General features: G+C 37.4%; 2 protein-coding genes across 7 annotated transcripts in view; both read left to right on the forward strand.

Moving 5' to 3' along the window:
• Positions 1-10842, forward strand: part of LOC126995717 (salivary glue protein Sgs-3-like) — a 35978-nt gene extending 25136 nt beyond the window's left edge. For all 4 annotated transcript variants that reach the window (XM_050855544.1, XM_050855542.1, XM_050855546.1 and 1 more), the window contains one exon: positions 6926-10842. Coding sequence is in view for 3 of the 4 variants with exons in the window: in XM_050855542.1 (XP_050711499.1) it covers positions 6926-6947 (22 nt within the window). In the remaining variant the exon portion in view is untranslated. The remainder of the gene's footprint in view (positions 1-6925) is intronic.
• A 2995-nt stretch (positions 10843-13837) lies between these two features.
• On the forward strand, positions 13838-20135 carry LOC126995718 (zinc finger C4H2 domain-containing protein-like). 3 transcript variants are annotated; one of them, XM_050855548.1, is made up of 5 exons: positions 13838-13987; positions 15627-15798; positions 15974-16152; positions 16632-16841; positions 17507-20135. In XM_050855548.1, the coding sequence occupies exons 1-5, from the start codon at positions 13911-13913 to the stop codon at positions 17634-17636; spliced, it is 768 nt and encodes a 255-aa protein (XP_050711505.1). In that variant the 5' UTR covers positions 13838-13910; the 3' UTR covers positions 17637-20135. The 3 variants fall into 3 exon arrangements, with proteins under 3 accessions (XP_050711505.1, XP_050711504.1, XP_050711507.1); XM_050855547.1 differs by having other exon boundaries at positions 13859-13987; positions 15612-15798; XM_050855550.1 differs by lacking the exon at positions 13838-13987 and adding an exon at positions 14117-14271.
• Positions 20136-20469: the final 334 nt, after the last annotated feature.

Raw genomic sequence — 20469 nt, forward strand, 5'->3', positions numbered from 1 at the left:
GTGTAAATAACAAGCTGTGGAGATAAATTGACAGCATATCGAGATGAATCAGAGAGTGCTGGAGAGTGATATCAAGTGGACCAAGTGTGGATACACGTTCAAAGAAAAAGCGGGTGAGGCACTTTTTTTTAATACATGTCATGGCCTATTGCACCGTTAGGCTTTTTCACTGGTAGGGGCCTGATGGTCAGCTCAGCCCGTTGTGGCACAGGCGAGTGTTTATAGTGACGCCATCTTGGTTTGGCTCATACTGCCCCCCAGAGCTCATCTTTGAGCCTCTGTTTGGAGATGTAATCTAGAGTCCGGGTTGATAGGTGGTCTTCAGGGCAGCATGTGGTTGGTCTTAGGCCACTCGGCTGTGACTAAAAAATCCCAGCTATGTGGCGGCCAGAATTTGAACCCGCGAGCCTCCTGGATCTCCCAGATATGGCGTGGACACGTTAACCACTCAGCCACCGCCTCCCCTGCCGAAATGTCGAGATGCATGAATTTTTCCCTTTTTTTTTTTTAAATAAATTTTTTTTTTTTTAATGAATATTTCGTTGCCTTGCTGAGTTATATCAAATTCTGAGTTATACAGTGCCGAGTTATAAGGGTTTTACTGTATAATCAGTGATCTTGCTGAGCTCAAAATATGACATAGTGAACTGAAACTGTTGCAGGTCTCCACAAATGCTAACATCCCATATATGAAAAAAGCTTAGTTCAATGAGTGTTATACCTTGACTGCAGTATTCTAAGACTCCGGAAACTTGTGTTGCAATTAGCATTGCCCGAACATCTAGAATAATTGAAGCCATGTGAGAGATTGATATTTATAGCTCTTAAAGCAATTTTTATCAATTTTCTCCTTAAATTATTATTAGGATACTTGCAGTGTTTGTTGAATCTTATAGTATCAGGTGGCACTGAGTATAATGCCTAATATCTTATTTTCCATGCATGATTGTGTATTATAGCTTCTACCAAATTTCTCTACTATTTCCACTACACTGATTAATTACCCTATCTTGTTGCAGCACTACCATATTAGTAATCTCCATTTTGAGAATTAAAGTGACATCTTATCTTAATTACTTGTTAGAATTGGCAGGAAGTGAATTCAGAACCTTGGATTCACAACTGCTATGTTCTTGTAACTCAGCCACTACTCGCTGACTGACCCTTTTTGACATCCAACTAGTATTTTTTCTGTGGTCAGAGATCAATAGTTGAGAACATCTACAGAAACACAGATCAGTTATGTATATCTCACAGCACCTCCATAGTGTAGTGGTTAGCAGGCCTAGCAAAAAATTCACTGGCCTGGGTTTGAATCATGGCCTGGGCAGATGGCACACAGCCCACCCAGCAGTTCATCCTCCTTTTTTGGGCTCATTGATGACTGGGTACCTGGGGAAACTTGGGAAAGTAAACTGTGGTAACTCGGATGTTCCGCTTGCCCTTTGTCCTGGGGCAACGAGTTTTCACCCACAACAGGCTCAAGGGCTACTGGGATGGAGATGAGCAATGAAGCTACATGCAACTTCAGTGTATGCCCCTAACATTACCTTATCCATATGACTTTAGCATTTGTGGCACCATGAATGTATATCCCAATTAATCAAACTGTTTTAGTGGAGTCTGCAGTCTTTGACAATGTATCTCATCTGAGACCACTGAAAATGTAACCTCAATGATTAGATTAAAATTTGTGGAAATTTATTAGAACACACTAACAGCAAATTATATGCGTAGGGTAACATAACGAGTGGATTTGCACCTGTTTTTTAATGGGTTATATCATTCATTGTTATCTGGATTCTGATATAGGCAGTAATGTAGCGTCTCTGCAGGGAACATAAAAAGTGACATGTTCAGTAGAGTGAATCATGATTCCCAAGTCTATTTATAGGGAAAACTTAACAGACTGTATGAATGGTGGGGGAACTGGTGAGTGTAGCATCAGTGTACAAAAATATTGTGGAAAAAAACAAACCATTAGAAATTACTTATCAAATGGTACTTCCTAAACAGGGCAAGCTGCAAAAGAAACACACCAGTACTAGTAATCTCTGACTTTTGGGCAGGGAAACTATGTGTTCATATTTGGAGTTATGAAATTTAGTGTCAGGTTTCATAGCTAGAAGAATTATCAAGAAAAAAAGTGTTATATTTAGCATTAAGGAGGATTCATCTTGAATATGCCATGCTGTTCTGTGCCTTTACTGAGAATTGCATGTAAAATAGTTAGAATTCATGTAGAGAAGAGTAACAAAATTATTTGCAATAAGAGAATTTTGTCATCTAATGATAGGTGAGCACTTGTGTTCTCTAGAGAGGTGTAGGTGAGAAGTGGCTGCTTGCTTTATGACTTGCCCTGCCCTTGATGAAAATGGGGTCACTAACTTTGATGAATCATGATTCTCACTTTTGTTTCCCTTCCTCTAGCAGCTGATATTTTCTGCACTTTGTACTAGAGATTGTAATTGCAAAACTTGGATGCTTTTTTCCAATAAACTAGGTAAATACACACACTGTTTGCTCACTTCCTAATGCATGATTCAGCTTAAAGAATACAGCAGCATGAAGGTGTGGGCAGTCTTCATCTGCACTAACTTCATCATGCTTTGTAACAACTGCTTTAAAGGGATTGAATATATATATATATATATATATATATATATATATATATATATATATATATATATATATATATATATATATATATATATATATATATATATATATATATATATATATATATATATATATATATATATATATATATATATATATATATATATATATATATATATATATATATATATATATATATATATATATATATATATATATATATATATATATATATATATATATATATATATATATATATATATATATATATATATATATATATCCATCATTTCGTTGAATGTCCATTTTCACTCTTCCTGAGCGGTTGGACGTTTTATGGCTCTCCTCCATTCTACTCTGTCTTCTGCCTGATGTTCATCCAATCCCATCAATGCCAAGTCTTCCTGTATACACCTTCTCCATGTTTTCCTAGGTCTACAAACTGGTCTCCAAAACTCTAAAACTCCCAGCTCTATTTCCTCCCCTGCTCTCTTCACATGTCCAAACCATTGGAGTCTTTCCCTTCTGAGCACTGTTTCCAGGTCCTCTACTCCACATCTGTTACCTACATCTGCACTGGACACCCAATCTTGCCACCTGATCCTCACCATATACCTCAGCATTCTGCAATCACTTGCTCTCAATACCTCCATCAATTTTCTAGTTAGAGCTCATGTTTCTGCTCCATACAACATCACTGATCTAGTACACACTTGGTATACCCCTGCTCTGCTCTTTAGAGGGATGCTACGATTCATGAGTAGACTAGCCACCTCCCTCCACTTTAACCACGCTGCCGCCACTCTTGCTCTCACTGTCCTCTCCACTCCCGCCTCACAGTTCAGAACATCTCCCAAATAACAGAAACGTTCTACCTCATCCAACTTTCCTCCATTCACCTCTAGTTCATCCCTCTCAGTTTCTTGTCCTTGCTGTCTCCTTACACAAGCTGAGCACGTAAAATTCTGCACTCCTCTTACATTACTGAGGCCTGAGCATCTAAGGTGGCACCACTGCCTGCAACATGTGCACAAGAATGAATTTACACCTACTTCCTTCCCACAGCATCCACATGGATATTTTCCTGATTTAATCTTTTCTCTTGCTTCTTTTCTAGTCACCATGTACTTTGTTTTTTCCATATTAATTTTCAAACCTCTCTCTATATGGGTATATTTATGAAACTTTTCTTTCACTTCTTCTGCTGTCTTTGCATTTACTACCAAGTCATTTGCATACAGCAGCTCCCATGGTGCCTCTCCTCTTGCTTCCTTTGTTGCCTCCTCCATTACTGTTATAAACAAGAGTGGGCTACGGGCAGATCCCTGGTGAACCCCCACTCCAATTTTGAACTCATCTATTGTTCCCACCGCTGTTTTCATTCTCCATTTTGTGCCTTCATAGTCCCATCACCGATTCAACTAATCTTTCTGGTACTCTTTGCCTTCTCGATGCCCATCTTATAATTTTAATATATATATATATATATATATATATATATATATATATATATATATATATATATATATATATATATATATATATATATATATATATATATATATATATATATATATATATATATATATATATATATATATATATATATATATATATATTGCACTCTTGAGCACAAACATAAGCAGACACGAGCACGCAGGTGCTACCTCTGTGAGTGTACAATGCAGACTGTGACCCCATTCCCATTGTTTTCCTCTCTGAGCGCTCTCGTCTTGTGCCAAATAAAGGGAACCCACGCTCAAGTCTTCAACTTGTGCAAACAGGATGCTCATACACCAAGTCAACACTCGTAAACCAAAGCATTTTTAGTGATTGTTTTTGCTTGTAGATCAAAACACTCGTAACGTAAGGCACTCGTTAACTGAGGTACTATTGTATACGTACAGTCATGCCTTGGTTAATGAGTGCCTTACTTATGAGTGTTTTGTCTTACAAGCAAAAAAATCAATAAAATTGCCTTGGTTTATGAGTGTTGACTTGAGTTATGAGCATCCTGTTTGTACAAGTTGAAGATGTGAGCGTGGGTTCCCTTTGTTCACTGCAAAATGAGAGCACTCAGAGCAGAAAACAATGGGAATGGGGTTCTCAGTCCCCGTTGTACAGTCGTAGAGTTATCACCCACGCGCTCATGTCTGCTTATGTTTGTGCTTTAGTGTGCGATCTTTGAGTTTTCAGCCCTGCAGTGTGTGTTCGTTTTGGTTTACGAGTTTTTTGGTTGACGAGGCAAATTCTGGATATATATATATATATATATATATATATATATATATATATATATATATATATATATATATATATATATATATATATATATATATATATATATATATATATATATATATATATATATATATATATATATATATATATATATATATATATATATATATATATATATATATATATATATATATATATATATATATATATATATATATATATATATATATATATATATATATATATATATATATATATATATATATATATATATATATATATATATATATATATATATATATATATATATATATATATATATATATATATATATATATATATATATCCTTTTGATAATATGCTCCTATAAATCGCTGTGCAGCTAGCCTGAGCTGGTGGCTTGAGCCTGTCTCAAGCTGAGACACAAGGTTAGTGCCATAAATATGGTACAGCTTAGCATCCCACTTTACTTAACAGCTAGCAGGTGGTAGAAATGCTTAACATTTGGGCCATTCATGAGGACCATTGCCAGACAGATTCTTAGCACAGTGCTACATCTATGCACTCCCACCTCACTCCTCATCTCTTAAGTAACCGTTCCAGGTCTCTTACTCTTACCATGCTCTCAGAGCTTGCGTCTGGAGTCTCCATCAGTTTCTTATCCTTTCCACATTTTACACCTGATTTTATAATAATGTCTTGAGTATGAATCCTTATGTACACTGAATGGCCATTCACAGAATCAGCGCCCCAGTGTGCTACTGTATGAAAGGGCTTTGTTCATTTACTGTTTTCCAGTGATTTATAAGTGAATTCTCAACAGATTGTATGGTTTTAGATATTCATGAAATATAAGCTATGAATAAATTTGCATATATGTGGCATATGGACCTTACCATAGACAACAGGTTAAATTGACCCATTTCCACTATATTCAGATACATCACCATTAGTTTCATCAAGAGCTCTGGCAGGTTGTCTTCTAATCTGTCCATTGGAATGAAAATTTATTGTGCTCTTTTGACAAAAATTCTAAATTCAATTATTATGAATAACTGTATATGTATATTTCAGTAGTCTGAAATGTGATGCATGAAAATTAATCAGAAACACAAATTTTGCTGTTGTAGACCTATTGAAGATATGTTAAATCAAATTCAGTTCTGTATGTAGATGACATAGTTTTGTTTAGAGAATGCTAAAATGTATTATAAGCAGTAGTAAAGGAATTTGATAATATCCATGAACAAGCTGAGGGGAAACAGTAGTCTAGTTGTGTCTGAATGGGGTCAAGTTTAAATCCTGCCATCAGCTGATGATTAATCAACCATCATAATGTGGCCAGAGATAACCCACATGATGTCTATCACCCCTACCTTTGGTGACTTATTTCAAGAAAAGCACTAAATGGCAGCATGAGTCAAGCAGCAAGATAAGATAGCTGTCATTGTATAAACATTATTTGTCCATACTTCCAGCAGGCTGAGGCAAACCATCAGGGACCACTCAATAGCCTAAAAGTACAAAGTTAATGCATATTAAAAAAAAAAAATTCTTTGAGAAAGTACACTTGTAGGTACCGACAATGTAAAGGCTTCCAATTCAAAACGAATAAAACTTGAAGACTTGGAGAAGAGTAAGTTATACAAATCAACGGTTCAAGGATAAAGTGAATGAATCTAAATACTGTCCAAGCAAACCATATGATATGTTGATTCTACATACATAATTTTTCTTATACTATTTATACTTAACACTTTTTTTTTTTCCATACAGTAGTGCAATATTCATACAAACCAACATGACTTTTTTTAATGGTAGGTAGGATTTTTCTTGAATAGTGTAGGTTGTAGACCCCTTCTATTTAGTGGATTCTTTTATATTTATCTATCTCAATCTTGTCAGAAATAAATTGTCATCAAAGCAAATGTGCAATTCGTGACATCAGTCTCAGGCTGCTGTCACACATATTTGCTTTTGAGAAGTTAGAAAAACATACACTATTGTTCTTACCTGACTACTTTAATACAGACATGCCTACATAATACTATTTTTTATCCATTAGGCAGGAGACTCTCTACATCTAGCTAATGTGAAGACTGACCCATCTTCATCTGCCATCGCCTGAAGCATCCACAACTTCTCACATTTTTGGAATGGAATGCTGGTAAATGTTCACATATTTATATATTTTTTTGTTTGTCCCTAGACTTATAATATATATATATATATATATATATATATATATATATATATATATATATATATATATATATATATATATATATATATATATATATATATATATATATATGTAATATTAATGGACACTATGAGTGCCAGTCATCCATAAAGAACAAAGTGTGGAAAATGATGAGAATTTTTTTTCAATAAGTACTTGAAAAACTAGTGTCTAGGTTATCACTTCATATTGTTAAAAGTATTTAGAGTTGATGATTTGATTGATTTTCTGATCATTCAAATTGAATGTCGGAAATAATGTCTGCATTTTCAGTTAGCATGTGATTGTTTAGTTAAGCAGCACTCTGTATAGCATGTTACATAGTATATAACTGTGATAGAATTGTAGCATGTCTGTGATAAGAAGAATTGTAGCACTTGACTCATGCCTTGGCCTTGTATACTAGACAAAGTATTCTTTTTACTCTTAGTAATAAAAAAAAAGTTATCAGTTACTACACTGATTATATGAAATTTGTATTGCACAAGTATTTCAATTCTAGAGGGATTTGGAGAAATTAAACAAGAAAAATTATGACTGCAATACAATAGTTATTACATATGTTGTTCATCATGACTTTCTACAATTAACATATTGGCAGACATTTTGGAAATCCACTTCATTTTTGTGAGTATTATGTTTCTAGTTTAGGTACCCTTGCATATTTTTTTTGTCATTTACCCTTTTTATTTATCATATCTCAAACTTAGCTATCATGAGTGTGGTTTTATCATACGTAGTTTTGCTAAAAGGAGTTTCAAGAATGAGTTAGTGAGTTGAGAAAAATGATGATGATACATTGCACTTTGCACCTTCTCATCTTCATGTACAGAATAGAAAACAGATAAGAAATAGCTTTTATCTACTTTTATAAGTTGACATGAGAGGATAAGTATGGCATCCCTTTTGTCTAATAAACAACCCTTTGCCTGTTCTTCAAATTTGCCTTCAGTTGAGCAGGGCACTCTTTACGGAGGAAGCATACTCAACAGAATTGTTTAAGCTGAGAAGAATGAAAAAATATGCAATGATTAAAAACTACTAGTACATATACTAAATGTACAAGGAAATTTCAAACGGCTTTTTTTTTTTTTTTTTTTGCCTTGGAAAGGTATAGAGCATTCTGCAATATGATTTTGACCTTGAAATTAGTAAATAAGATATTTAAGAAATGTCTGAGCATGTAGAAATGGGGGCAAGTATATTGATTTAGATTCAAGGAAATGACCAAGAATGAGTTTACTGATAGAGTATTGGATAATTGCAACAAGCTCAGCAGTCAGGTGGTTGGTATTTAGTATTGATTCAGTTAATAGTGGTTGGTATTTAGTATTGATTCAGTTAATAGCTTCAGATAGGATCAGTTTTTGGTACCAGTACTGCAAGTAACTGCTTGGGGCTCCTTTGTAAGGAACACCAAGTATTTATTATAAGAAATGAATAGTTAATATTGAACTTTCTGTTAGTGGGTCTTTACCAGCAACATTTAGCAACACCTCATTACTGTGCCACATACAATGAAGTATTCATTGTATTTACAGGAGGTACATTTGGGGGTCCCAAAACATATTCCTGCTTAGGGTTCCCAGAAGACTAAACCTGGCATTTGCTTTAAATGTAGGTTAGATACATTTTATGTATGGAGTTGATTAGTTGTGGGTCATAGGTTAACTGGGACCATCTTGTGTGTCCTCCCAGACCTCTTATATAGCTTTATATATGTTTGTAATACCTGCTTCTGTACACACATTATCCAAATATGAGACACTGATTTTTTTCTTATTGTTGTTCTTTCTGATTGTTGCATCGTGTTTACAATGTGCGAAACATTAACACAAAAGAGGGAGGGATGCGCACTGTGTCATGCATGTGCAGTCATTTATCACACACCATTCTTGTTTGAATCAAGATTCATTAGTTTCTACCATTTGATTCAAACCACAAGATTATAAGCAGGTTTTGCATTTGGTCCCATGTTTCCTTAGTCAAGATTCATCTATCCATTTTTCCTACACAAAATTAACTTCATTGACTGTAGGTTAACCAACTGTGGTGTTTTTAGGAATATACCTATTTTCATTCTTTAATGGAAGACTGATTTATAGGTGTTTATTGGAAGGCTGAACTTTTTTGTCTTTTTAGGCATTTACTCACAAAGACATCACCTTAAGTGAAGGAAACCATTGTTGCTCTCTGAAATTGTTTCTACCTGATTGATTAAGTACACTTGTCACAAATACATATGGTACACATCTCTATTTATTATTTTGGTATAATATTTATTAGTATTAGTAGAATGACAAGTATATGTATCATATGTGTGTTCAAATGTTTATATGTTGAATTAATCAATGCAAAGATACCAGAAACTTTGCATCCCTATTTGATAGTATTTACTTTCATTCTTACTCTATCTCATTATTCAAATAGAATGTAGTATCTAGTTATTGCAAGCAATGTCTATGTTGAGTTGCTTAAAGTATTTCTAGAGGTTGTGACTAATATATATGATTCAAAGCTTCACAAAGTGTGAGTAAAAACACATTTCTTCTGCAATATTTTAATTGCACCAAGTGTTCCTTTTTTTTTTTTTTTTCATCATAGTATTGATGTGCTTGACATTTAGATTCATACTGGTACAAATCAAATATGAAGGATCATGTCCTTATGTGCCTCATTAATGGTGCCTGAGAAATGTTTCTTATGGCTAGATGTGTGACACTAAGTGTATGATAATGCCATTTGAGCATAAGTTTAGGTGCTGAATGAGTGTTTTAAAAAATCTGCCTTAAAGTTATCTAAACTCTATGTAGGACTGTGCTAGAATTAGATTAAATTTACTTCAAAGGCCACAATATAATAAATATGATATAGATATGTGAGAAGCCATTAGCAAAACAATGATATGCGAGACTGATAATTTTATCTACTTTAGTGTAATTGAGGATTCAGACCTACATTCAGGTTTAAACCTCTGAAGCTTTGCATCACAGGAAAATACTATATGCAGTGGTAATCACTGAAAATAGTTCAGGCATTATCAGCTCACTCCTATAGAGTCACATATTAATATTAGACAGTACAGTGGCTTATATATATGTGCTTCTATTCTTATTAAATTACATGATGTCAGTAGCTTATGCTCACTGATTTCCCTTTTCAAGCAGAAAAGTTATTTATTAGGAAAAGTTGATCAGCACCTTTGTACCTTTCTTTCTATTACAAATGAATTAAATACAAGGTTTTGGTAATGTAAGGAATGCTTCTTTGCTACTCAGCATTAATTCCTTGCTAATAAAATCATGAAATGGATTGCTTTTGTAGCTGTATCAGTGATATTTTATTGCACAATCCAAGAGAGATTATTTGTAGTGGTTGCATGTGGAATGGTTGTGAGCAAAAGTAAAGTGATGATATTTAAACATTGAAATAATGCTTGTGGTAGCCATGCATGAAATAGACCTGGAGGAAGTGTAATGACTGTGTGTTTATATTACTGTGGTGCTTAAAGGGGACTTAAAAAAGTGAAGAGTCCATTAAAAGCAAATTGAAGTGAACAAATTGTTTAGAATTTGCATCACAAGTAAAGGTTACATAGTGAAAAGGTCTGATTACAAAGTATCCTATAATAGTTATGCCCTAGCATCATTGTGCTATTTTCATTCTTTTTTGTAAATGTAACTTTGCCTTTGACAGTGACTTCAAAGCTAACCTATAATATATGATGTGTTCATTAAAAATGACTTTACTTTCATCCCCCCAAAAATACTTTTTCATTTTTCATTAACTAAAACAAGGTTGCTATCATTATTTCATACCATGCATGCTCATCAAAGGGACTCAGTTTAAGTATATATATATATATATATATATATATATATATATATATATATATATATATATATATATATATATATATATATATATATATATATATATATATATATATATATATATATATATATATATATATATATATATATATATATATATATATATATATATATATATATATATATATATATATATAAATATATATATATATATATATATATAACCTGTGTCGTCCAGTACACGGTGAAAGCAGGGCCTGCACACTAACCACTCAGCCACTGCAAACCTATATATATATATATATATATATATATATATATATATATATATAGATATAGATAGAGATATAGATATAGAGATTGTTATATATAGATAGATAGAGAGATAGATAGATAGATAGATAGATAGATAGATAGGGTTTGCGGTGGCTGAGTGGTTAGTGTGCAGGCCCTGCATTCACCGTGTACTGGACGACACGGGTTCGAATCTGCACGCTACCACCTGGGATTTTTCAGTCACCGCCGAGTGGCCTAAGACTACCCACAAGCCGTCCTGAAAATCACCCTCAACCCGGACTCTTGAAGAAACCGTCGAAGTGAATCAAGAATGAGTCCCGGGGGAAAGCATGAGCCAAGAATAAATGGTGCCACTATAAAAATTGCCTGCGCCATGACGGGCTTTGGCCGACCATCAGGCCCCTGAAGAAAGCCTACCGGCGGTAAAAAGGCGAAGACGTAAAATCTCTCTCTCTCTCTCTCTCTCTCTCTCTCTCTCTCTCTCTCTCTCTCTATTTATATATATATATATATATATATATATATATATATATATATATATATATATATATATATATATATAAAAGAGGATTAAGATCGAGGTTTGAGAGGATTAAGATTTTTTTTTTTTTGTTTTTGTTTTTTGTTTTTTTTTGTTGGGGATATACCCCAAGGGAGGAAGGCGGTGCATGCCGCACAACCTCCCAGACGGCTGGTTGAGAGATGCCCAATTCTTTCAAGGAGGAGGCCCAACAACGGGGCTGAGGATGTCGGAAAGAGCCCACCTGATCCACTCCCATAGTACTGGGCAGGTCTGGAACCCATACGCTCCAGCACAGCACACCTTGCGCCTTGCGCTCCGCAAGGCGGAGACCCAACCATGGGACAACGGGAGCCCCCCAAAGGAAGAGGTGGGGATTAAGAGATTTAGAAGAGGATTAGGAGGAAAAGGAAGAAGATTAAGAGGACTAAAAGAGGATTAAGAAGAGACGGCTTCTCTTACTGTTCCAGCAACGTCCTACACATTAACCGTGGATTTACACTCCTCTGAGGTGTATATATAATGCACATTAACCGTAGAATTTCCGCGGATCCCGCTAGTAATATAGTTTCGCTTATTTTTTCCTCTGATCCCACGTAGCGACGCTTGACTCGAGCTGGACAAGGAGCTTTTGATGTGATATGCAGGCTTTTTTTTTTTATTGATGTGTTTCAGTTATCATCCGCGTTTATAAAAGATGTGTTCGGCGTGGTGGGTTTGGGCGCGGCTGGCGGTGCTGTAGGAATTAGCTCCCACCCGCAAAATAGGTCACACAGAGATTCAACTTGCCTATTTTTCTATATTTCACTCACCGCTATCGTTTACTTGTCCTGTTTCGGCTCCAATACATGGCATAAACATCAGAGCAACACTTTTAATCAAGAGAATGCTCAATAACAAACGAATAGGGCAGATTTTTAGAAAGAATTGCACCACGTTGATGTTTAGGCTACTCAGTTTTTGCTTGCTAGGTCTGTTGGTTTGGTGTGTTGTTTTCTTGTGGGCAATGGACAAAATAGAACAAAATCATGCAAATTAATATGTTTTCCTGCCGCGTATTCCCCAGTTCACATAAGAGCACTGAGAGGTGGACATCAAAGCGACTTATTTCTGCGAGGAGGTATTTCTCGCCACCGCGGCGCTTCGGCTCCGCGTTAGGGATGGACAAGTACCGTTAATTTGAGTACCGGTAGTCTGGTACCGAAAACTCAAGTACCGTTAGTACCGGTACCGGTACCCGAAGGAGATTTTTTTTTTTTTTTTTTTTTTTACGTTGTTGCCTTTTGCGCCGGTAGGCATCTTCCCGGTGGGGCCTGATGGTCAGCCCAAGGCTTCTTCCAGGTGGTGCCTGATGGTCGGCCCAGCCCGTTCTGGCGCAGGCGAGTGTTTATAGTGGCGCCATCTTGCATTGGCTCATGCTGCCCCCCGGAACTCGTTCTTGATTCGCTTGGACGGCTTCCTCTAGAGTCCGGGTTGATGGGTGGTCTTCAGGACAGCATGTGGGTAGTTTTAAGCCACTCGGCGGTGACTGAAAAATCCGAGTGGTAGCGTGAGGATTCGAACCCGCGTCGTCCATCACGCGGCGAATCTTCTGATGAAATTCCCAAATAAATTTCATGTAAAGAAAACTCTCTCTCTCTCTCCTTCAACTTAATATCAACTAGAGTAGAAACGCAACGTTTAGGAGCCTTAATTCTGATTAATGTAAAAGCACTGAGGTTTAAGGACAGACCACCTAGTCTGGACCATGGGGTCTGTGTGGTCTGATTTTCTATGTATATCTATGTAAATCTCTCTCTCTCTCTCTCTCTCTCTCTCTCTCTCTCTCTCTCTCTCTCTCTCTCTCTCTCTCTCTCTCTCTCTCTCTCTCTCTGAATGAAGTGAATATTTATTTTTTCGATAAAAAAATAGCATGTATAGTTATTATGGATGTACTCGATCATAGTCTAATAACAATAACAATATTTATTAGTATCCTAAAAAAAAATCGGATATGAAGAATTATCAATAAATCCAACAAATAAATCCGAGCAACTGGTACCGGTACCGAGCAATCTGGTACCGGTACCGTATCGTTCAGCTGGTACCGTTAGTACCGGTACTGGTACCGGTACCTGCCCACCCCTACAGGCTGAGTCCGCGTTGGTTGTTTACCAACATGTCAGGCGGCGGCGGCATGACGGAGGACAGGGATAGGAGCGTCTACCTCAAGCTGGAGGCCCTCAAAGACATCAGGTACATTATTCAATAACCTTAAAACATTCAGGTTTTTATTTAGGAAAAGAAATGGCTAAAAACTGCAGTTCAAGATTGACATCAGGGCCACCACAACGCTTGGCGCACACACCCAGACGGACCTTCCTTCCTCTGCCTGGCTCGGGATTTCTTGTGCTAACATTTTGCTTGAAAACAATGAGTTTAAAGAACACAGCAACTGTCAATCTGTGCGGCAGCAGGGTAGCAACAATTCCAGTGTTCGGGTTGCCCTGGAAGAAATGAATGTGCGTGTTGAATTTTAGGTATGTGGAGAGGTGGACACCAGGGTATTTGTGTGATTGGACTGATTCCAGCTGTGGATTATGGTGTGTGCATGTGTGATGGATGATATTGTGTGATCTGGTGAAACGGAGGTTAGCCCATTAAGTTTATGATGAACTAGACACATACGCCTAATGAAATTCTATTTTCAATATCCTCATCTGTTAAACTTTTCCTTAATGTGAGTATTGGGACCAACTCTAAATTGGAGGATTGGCTTAATGTTTAACTTGACTAGCTGGAAAATATGGCTTACAAGGCTCCTCATAATTTTATTCCAGTGGAATGAAGGACTAGTACATACACTGATTTCCTTGTTGAGGTGCTAAAAGATTAAGGTAAAGATTTGTTTTAGGTCCATGCCAGTATCTCATAATCTACTTTATGAAACATCACTATCTCTTCATATATCGTTTGTATAAACCTTCAGCAGTCATGGAAACACTTTGAAAATCCAATTCAAGGACTTTTTTTTTACTCTTGAAAATAGGGGATAATGTTTACGAAAGCACGTCACCTCCTCTGGCGGCGGCCGCGGCGACGCTGCAGCCACTGCAGCCATAAAATAGCTCGCAGAGGGTTTAGGGTTGGGGAGCATATTTAAACTACTCCAACCGAACTTTACGACCTACTAACGGGTCATTCGGCCGAAATCAGCAGGCGGTACACTGACTCCTCCCAACCAACATGACAAATGCAGTTGGTTTCAGGTGCAACAAATGTGAGCATCTACTGAGCATATCTGCTCTCTCCCACTTTCTTTTATGGAGCACTCCTACAAACTCAACATGAACTGTTGTAATTGTAAGACCAAGGCCCATGTTTCCTCCAAGGAGGGTTGAATATATAAGGAAGTAAGTAAGGAAGGAAGATGTGTTGCAGTGTTATAAAATACCAGTCTATACATGCTATTGTTGACTGTACTTCAAGGAAAATGAATGAAAAGCAATTTGTTGGTTGAAAAAGAAACATATATCCCAGATAATATGTATAATGAATGTGTTTTCCTCTTTCAGCCATTATGTTGCATGCTGGTGACCAAAAATGTTCTTTATCAATGTCTTATTATTGTTTCTAGTTGATCAAGTTTTTCTGCATCATATTATATTGACAAGTGAATCTATCATCTATGTAGTTTGTGATTATGAGGATTGCCTTCAGCCTCTGTCAATTAGTAATGTCTTGGATTTCTCTTTTGAAGCATTGATCAGCCTCTTTTTGCCATTTATAACTCTTAGAAGTAAGTAACCTACCAAGCTGGTGGAGTTATAATTAAAGATGTTTATATATCTTCCCAAAAGCAAAGAGTGATCCTGAACAGTACATTTTGTTGCAGGGCCAAGGTGGTGGCTGTGGAGCGGCTGCGGGGGCGGCTGGCACAGGAGGTTGAGGTGGTGCAGACAGAGGAGGCCAGTCTAGCTGAGTATCGTGCAGAGATGGAACTGCTGCTGCAAGAAAAGATGGCCCATGTAGAGGAACTGCGCCAGATTCATGCTGACATTAATGCGGTAAGTTTTCCCCGGAAAACTTCAATTCCTGTTATGATTAAATGTTCAATTATTATGAGCCTCCACTGTATGCTTAGGACATCATTGCATATGTGTATATTACATTATTTATGTACCCATTAATAGGTTTCATTTTCAAGGAAGGAGCTTATAAACTGCATGTCATCATCAACAGATGGAAAGCATCATCAAGTCAGCAGAAGACCTACGGAACAAGAGTCTTGAACATGCCCGACGCCTCTATGACGAGTATCACCCCCTAAAGCAGGAGGTGAGTCGTCTGGCAGCACAGCAGCTTGGACATGACCTCAATCTGCCCAACCTTGCTGCAGAAGATGACCCAGTCCCACCAGAGTGAGTGCCGTTTATTTTAGCACAACTTTGTCATGTCATCATCCCTTCTTTTCTACTGAACAATTCATTTTATTTTTAGTTTTCTTCAAAAAAATTAAAGACCTAACAATGAGCTGAATACAGTTTAGGTCTAAAATGAAATATGATGGCTCATTATTTTTGGACATGGTTTAGTGTTCAGTTTGCCTGATTTAAATATCCAAATAATATAAAGTAGGCAAATTCACAAACCTATTTCACTCTGTGTGGCATAAACAGAACAACTCTTTTGCCTCTACCTAGGCTATGGCTACCTGAATTATTGCATACAGGATAGAGAATCATGGCTTTTTTCCCATCACAACTCCAGGCAGCTTTTTTTTTCTAATTCTATACTACCTATAATTAAACTGTTTCAGTCACATTCTCTGATGGGTAAGGTTACTAGATTTCTTTTTAACTGAAGCTGTTTCTAATGTTATTTTGTGGTTTACCTCTAGCTTCTTTGAGAAAGCGGGAGTGGAATGGAGCATGGAACATGATGACCTGCGTGGTGGTGGCCTGAGCCTGCCGTCGCTTGGGGCAATGAGTGCTCCTCCATCATTCCTGTCACCTCAGGCCCCTCTGCCTGCCCCACTCAGAACGACCCCACACAAGGCTGATCAAAGGCCGTTACCTCCTCCTCCAGGACCTCCTACCCCATCATTTAGGTAAATACTAATTTATTTTGAAAGAATATGACATATATAGTGCTACTACTAGACACTTTGTTAATGATCATGCACACTGGCTTGTGTGCTGCAATGATCTAGCTAGCAGGACCAAGATATTGTTGTGCAACTAACCTATGAGGGCTTATTAAGAGTAGCCTAGCCAAATGTAGAGTTCTCTCCCACAGTCTGCATTGTCCTGGGATAAGGGATTTACATCTGGCACTGTTTCATAGGCTTTTGAGATGGAGATGCCAAATTCCATGAATATCAAAAGTAGTTTGCTATTTCTCCTTCACATTTTTCCAATAGGTTGTGTGATGGCAGAAAATCTGAACTATATAATTTTTACCTCCTTTTAAATCCCTTTGCCATTCACAAACCCCATCATTTGTGCCTTGTCTCATGGGGCTCCCATAGGCTTTTGTTAGAGTGGGGTGATACCACTGCCCAAATGAATGCATGTTTCACTATTTGCAAGCTATGGAATTGTATTTATCATGTAACATAAAGCTGTGTAATCCCCTGCTTAGTGAAGGCTGTACCATTGCATTCTGAGGTTTGTCTCTAGACTATTCTGTGTACTTTTCATTTTTTAGGATATGAATTGTTTAAAATGACAATTTTAGTTTAAAGAAAGTAAAATGATGATTGTATTTTCTCAGGCAACAGCCACCGCCAATGAAGTCATGTCTCAGTTGTCATCAACAAATTCATCGGAATGCACCAATCTGTCCACTGTGCAAGGCCAAATCTCGCTCCCGTAACCCCAAGAAACCCAAAAAGAAAGATTAATCATTTGGTCAGAAGTGCAAGAGATGTTGCATCACACAAGGGGCAAAGGTGTAACAGTCTGTTGTGCTGCCATATGTTTGGACAGTAACGTATGTGAGTATTTTTGCTGAATCGAGTAAACATTAATAATGATTTGAATAAGGTAAAGAAAAGTTTAAAATGTACTGAATGTCGTATTTGTGTAACATTTTCATAGTCATAATCCCTTCTTAGTTTTCATCGCTTTCTGTTAATTTTAAAACGTATATTTTGAAATTTAGGAAAGGTTTCTACAATAGGAACAAGACACATCAGTTGAGAATCATCCTAAATTGGTGAATAAAGTATTGAAATGCAGCTAAAACAAGTAAATTTTTTGTGGAGTGTTGATGACAGCATCAGCCTACCTCATCTGTAAGATAATAGTGTTGTATAGTGTAGTGTAGTGGAATTTGTATGTGCATGTGTGTGTGTGTGTGTGTGTGTGTGTGTGCGCGCGTGCGTGCGTGTGTGTTTACTTGGTAATATTTTTCATGGTTTCATAGTGTGTGTGTATAAGTGCACACAAATTTACATTTGTTCATATTCTCTTGCCTCTGTAACTGCTTTTTTCCTTTCATTCTTTTCTTCAATCTAGTTCTTACTTGAGGAGACCAGAACTATCATACTCATTTTCATTCCGTCTGTCCACTCATGAATGCAGATGTGGCACATACGCATTACTAGCTCATGATTGGGTGAGAAGCAATATGTCCAAAATCATTCTTTACTCGCGGTAAAAATTCAAACTATTTCTTCATTAATTTAAATATATTATTGAAAAAATAGCTTGAATATATCACAGGAAGCCTACAATATCAGACATGCTGATTTTCACCCATTCACAAGCTAGCAGTGCACATGTGCCAGATCTACGCTTGTAAGTGGACACTAACTAATTAATGGGGAGCATACACCAGGAGGCACGTTGCTTCACTCACCTGCAAACTCCACCCCAGGTGGTCATCCCGGGCAAGCCTCCACGCCTCCACATAGCTGTTCTTCTCATTCTAAGCCCCTCCAAGGATTGATCAACTTACCCCAGCCATGAGTTATATGGACAACCCTTTGTCTCCTCCACTCATGGTTTTCTTGTACAGAAACAACCCTATAAGCAGGATTAACATACCTACATAGAGAGTCCACTGGAGGGTGATCCCAGACCTGGCTAGACAAGCTTGTGTCTCGTCTGCACCACCCTGTGGTCCCCAGGAAAAGTGTGAGAGTGATTGATGGGGCAGGGGTGCTCTCCTTCCCCCCCGCATATATCAAAGGGCTGGATGCCATATACATATTCTTAACCCGGTAGCAGCGACGGGCCAGATTTTTGGCTTTACTGCGTACCAGCAACGGGACATATTTTTGGCTTGACGTAAACCCCCCAAAATAGAGGGTGCATAATCTGATCACAAATGCGTTGCTATCTATTATATAATGATATGCGTGAGTGATGATTTTTTCTCATTAATTCGCTTAGAGGGGCCTTTAAGAAACATGGTCTCCGCAACTACTGCGTTAAAATTCACTCTCCCATATCCCCACCCACCAAGGAGCACTACAAGTGGAGTCTAATCATTGGGCTTATAAGCCCAACAGCCCTAGGGGTAGCAGAAGAGTATATGCAGCCACCACCTGACACAGTGGTTGCTGCTTGGCTCATGGTCACGCAGACTAGCGATTGACCTCTCCAAGCTAGGAGAGGCTGCTCATCTTGGCTGGAATAAGGGACTAAAGAGGTGTGTTGCTAGCTGCAGCACATGACTGCGACATTGCTCAACCTCCAGGACTCATGTCTCTCAGCTTTACAGGGATGCCACACACGGCAAGCATGTAGGAGGACTATGGTTAAGGGCGTACCAATTTGTCCTCAGGGTTTAGCACATTCAATGAAGGGAAGAATTATTCAGGAGGAGGGAATGAAGGATACAATTTGGAGTGGCTGAGTGTGCTGTGCTACTCATCCAGATAGGCCTGCCCCTATCCCAGGTGTGTGTGTGTGTGTGGTGTGGTGTGTGTGTGTGTGTGTGTGTGTGTGTGTGTGTGTGTGTGTGTGTTCTATTATACATGTTTATCTTGTAGTCTACAAAATATTGTGGCAGTTTGCTGAGACAGTTGTGTAACTGTATTTACATGTTGCTTGTGTAAAGTGTATTTAATTTGTACTCTTATTGTAATTGTGAAAAAAACTAATATTAATGTCAAAGACATCTTTTATAATTTCAAATCCATGTACAATGTTAGATTGCAATCAAACACATGTCAGTAAAGTAACTTTTTTATACTAAAGGTAGCTTAAAAGAGAGATAAAGGTGAGTTGCAAAATAATATGCATTTGCATGTTACCTGCTTCTTTATTGTTACTGTTTACAACAGTATCCCAGAATACTCAAGTATTCTAATTGTTCTTGATGTATATATGCATTAAAGAGCCTTCCACTTACTGAACATGTGCAAGAAGTTGAATAACACTTTAACACGTTTTGCTGAGTCTGGCATCCTGGGATGCATGCTAAGCTAAAGTGCCTGGGTCATCAAAATACTCCTCCGCAAATTATCCAGGAGGACTGTGTGTGTGGTGGTTGATGAGAACATCATGAGTCAACATCCATCTTCATAAGTTTGTCTCAGGCTGTGCATTTAGGCCTCCTCTTTGATTGCCTCATTCATAGGAAATCTCCAGCTGTATGCTGACAACCAGGTGTACACAAACAACTGCATCTAGGCCTTCACCTGTGATAGAGGAGAGTGCTAACTTCTTCATCAACCAGACTTGAAGAAAATGCACACTCTTGACACAGGGTTGTACCTAGCAAAA

The sequence above is a fragment of the Eriocheir sinensis genome, chromosome 8 (genome assembly GCF_024679095.1).
Source record: "Eriocheir sinensis breed Jianghai 21 chromosome 8, ASM2467909v1, whole genome shotgun sequence".
Taxonomy (NCBI): domain Eukaryota; kingdom Metazoa; phylum Arthropoda; class Malacostraca; order Decapoda; family Varunidae; genus Eriocheir; species Eriocheir sinensis.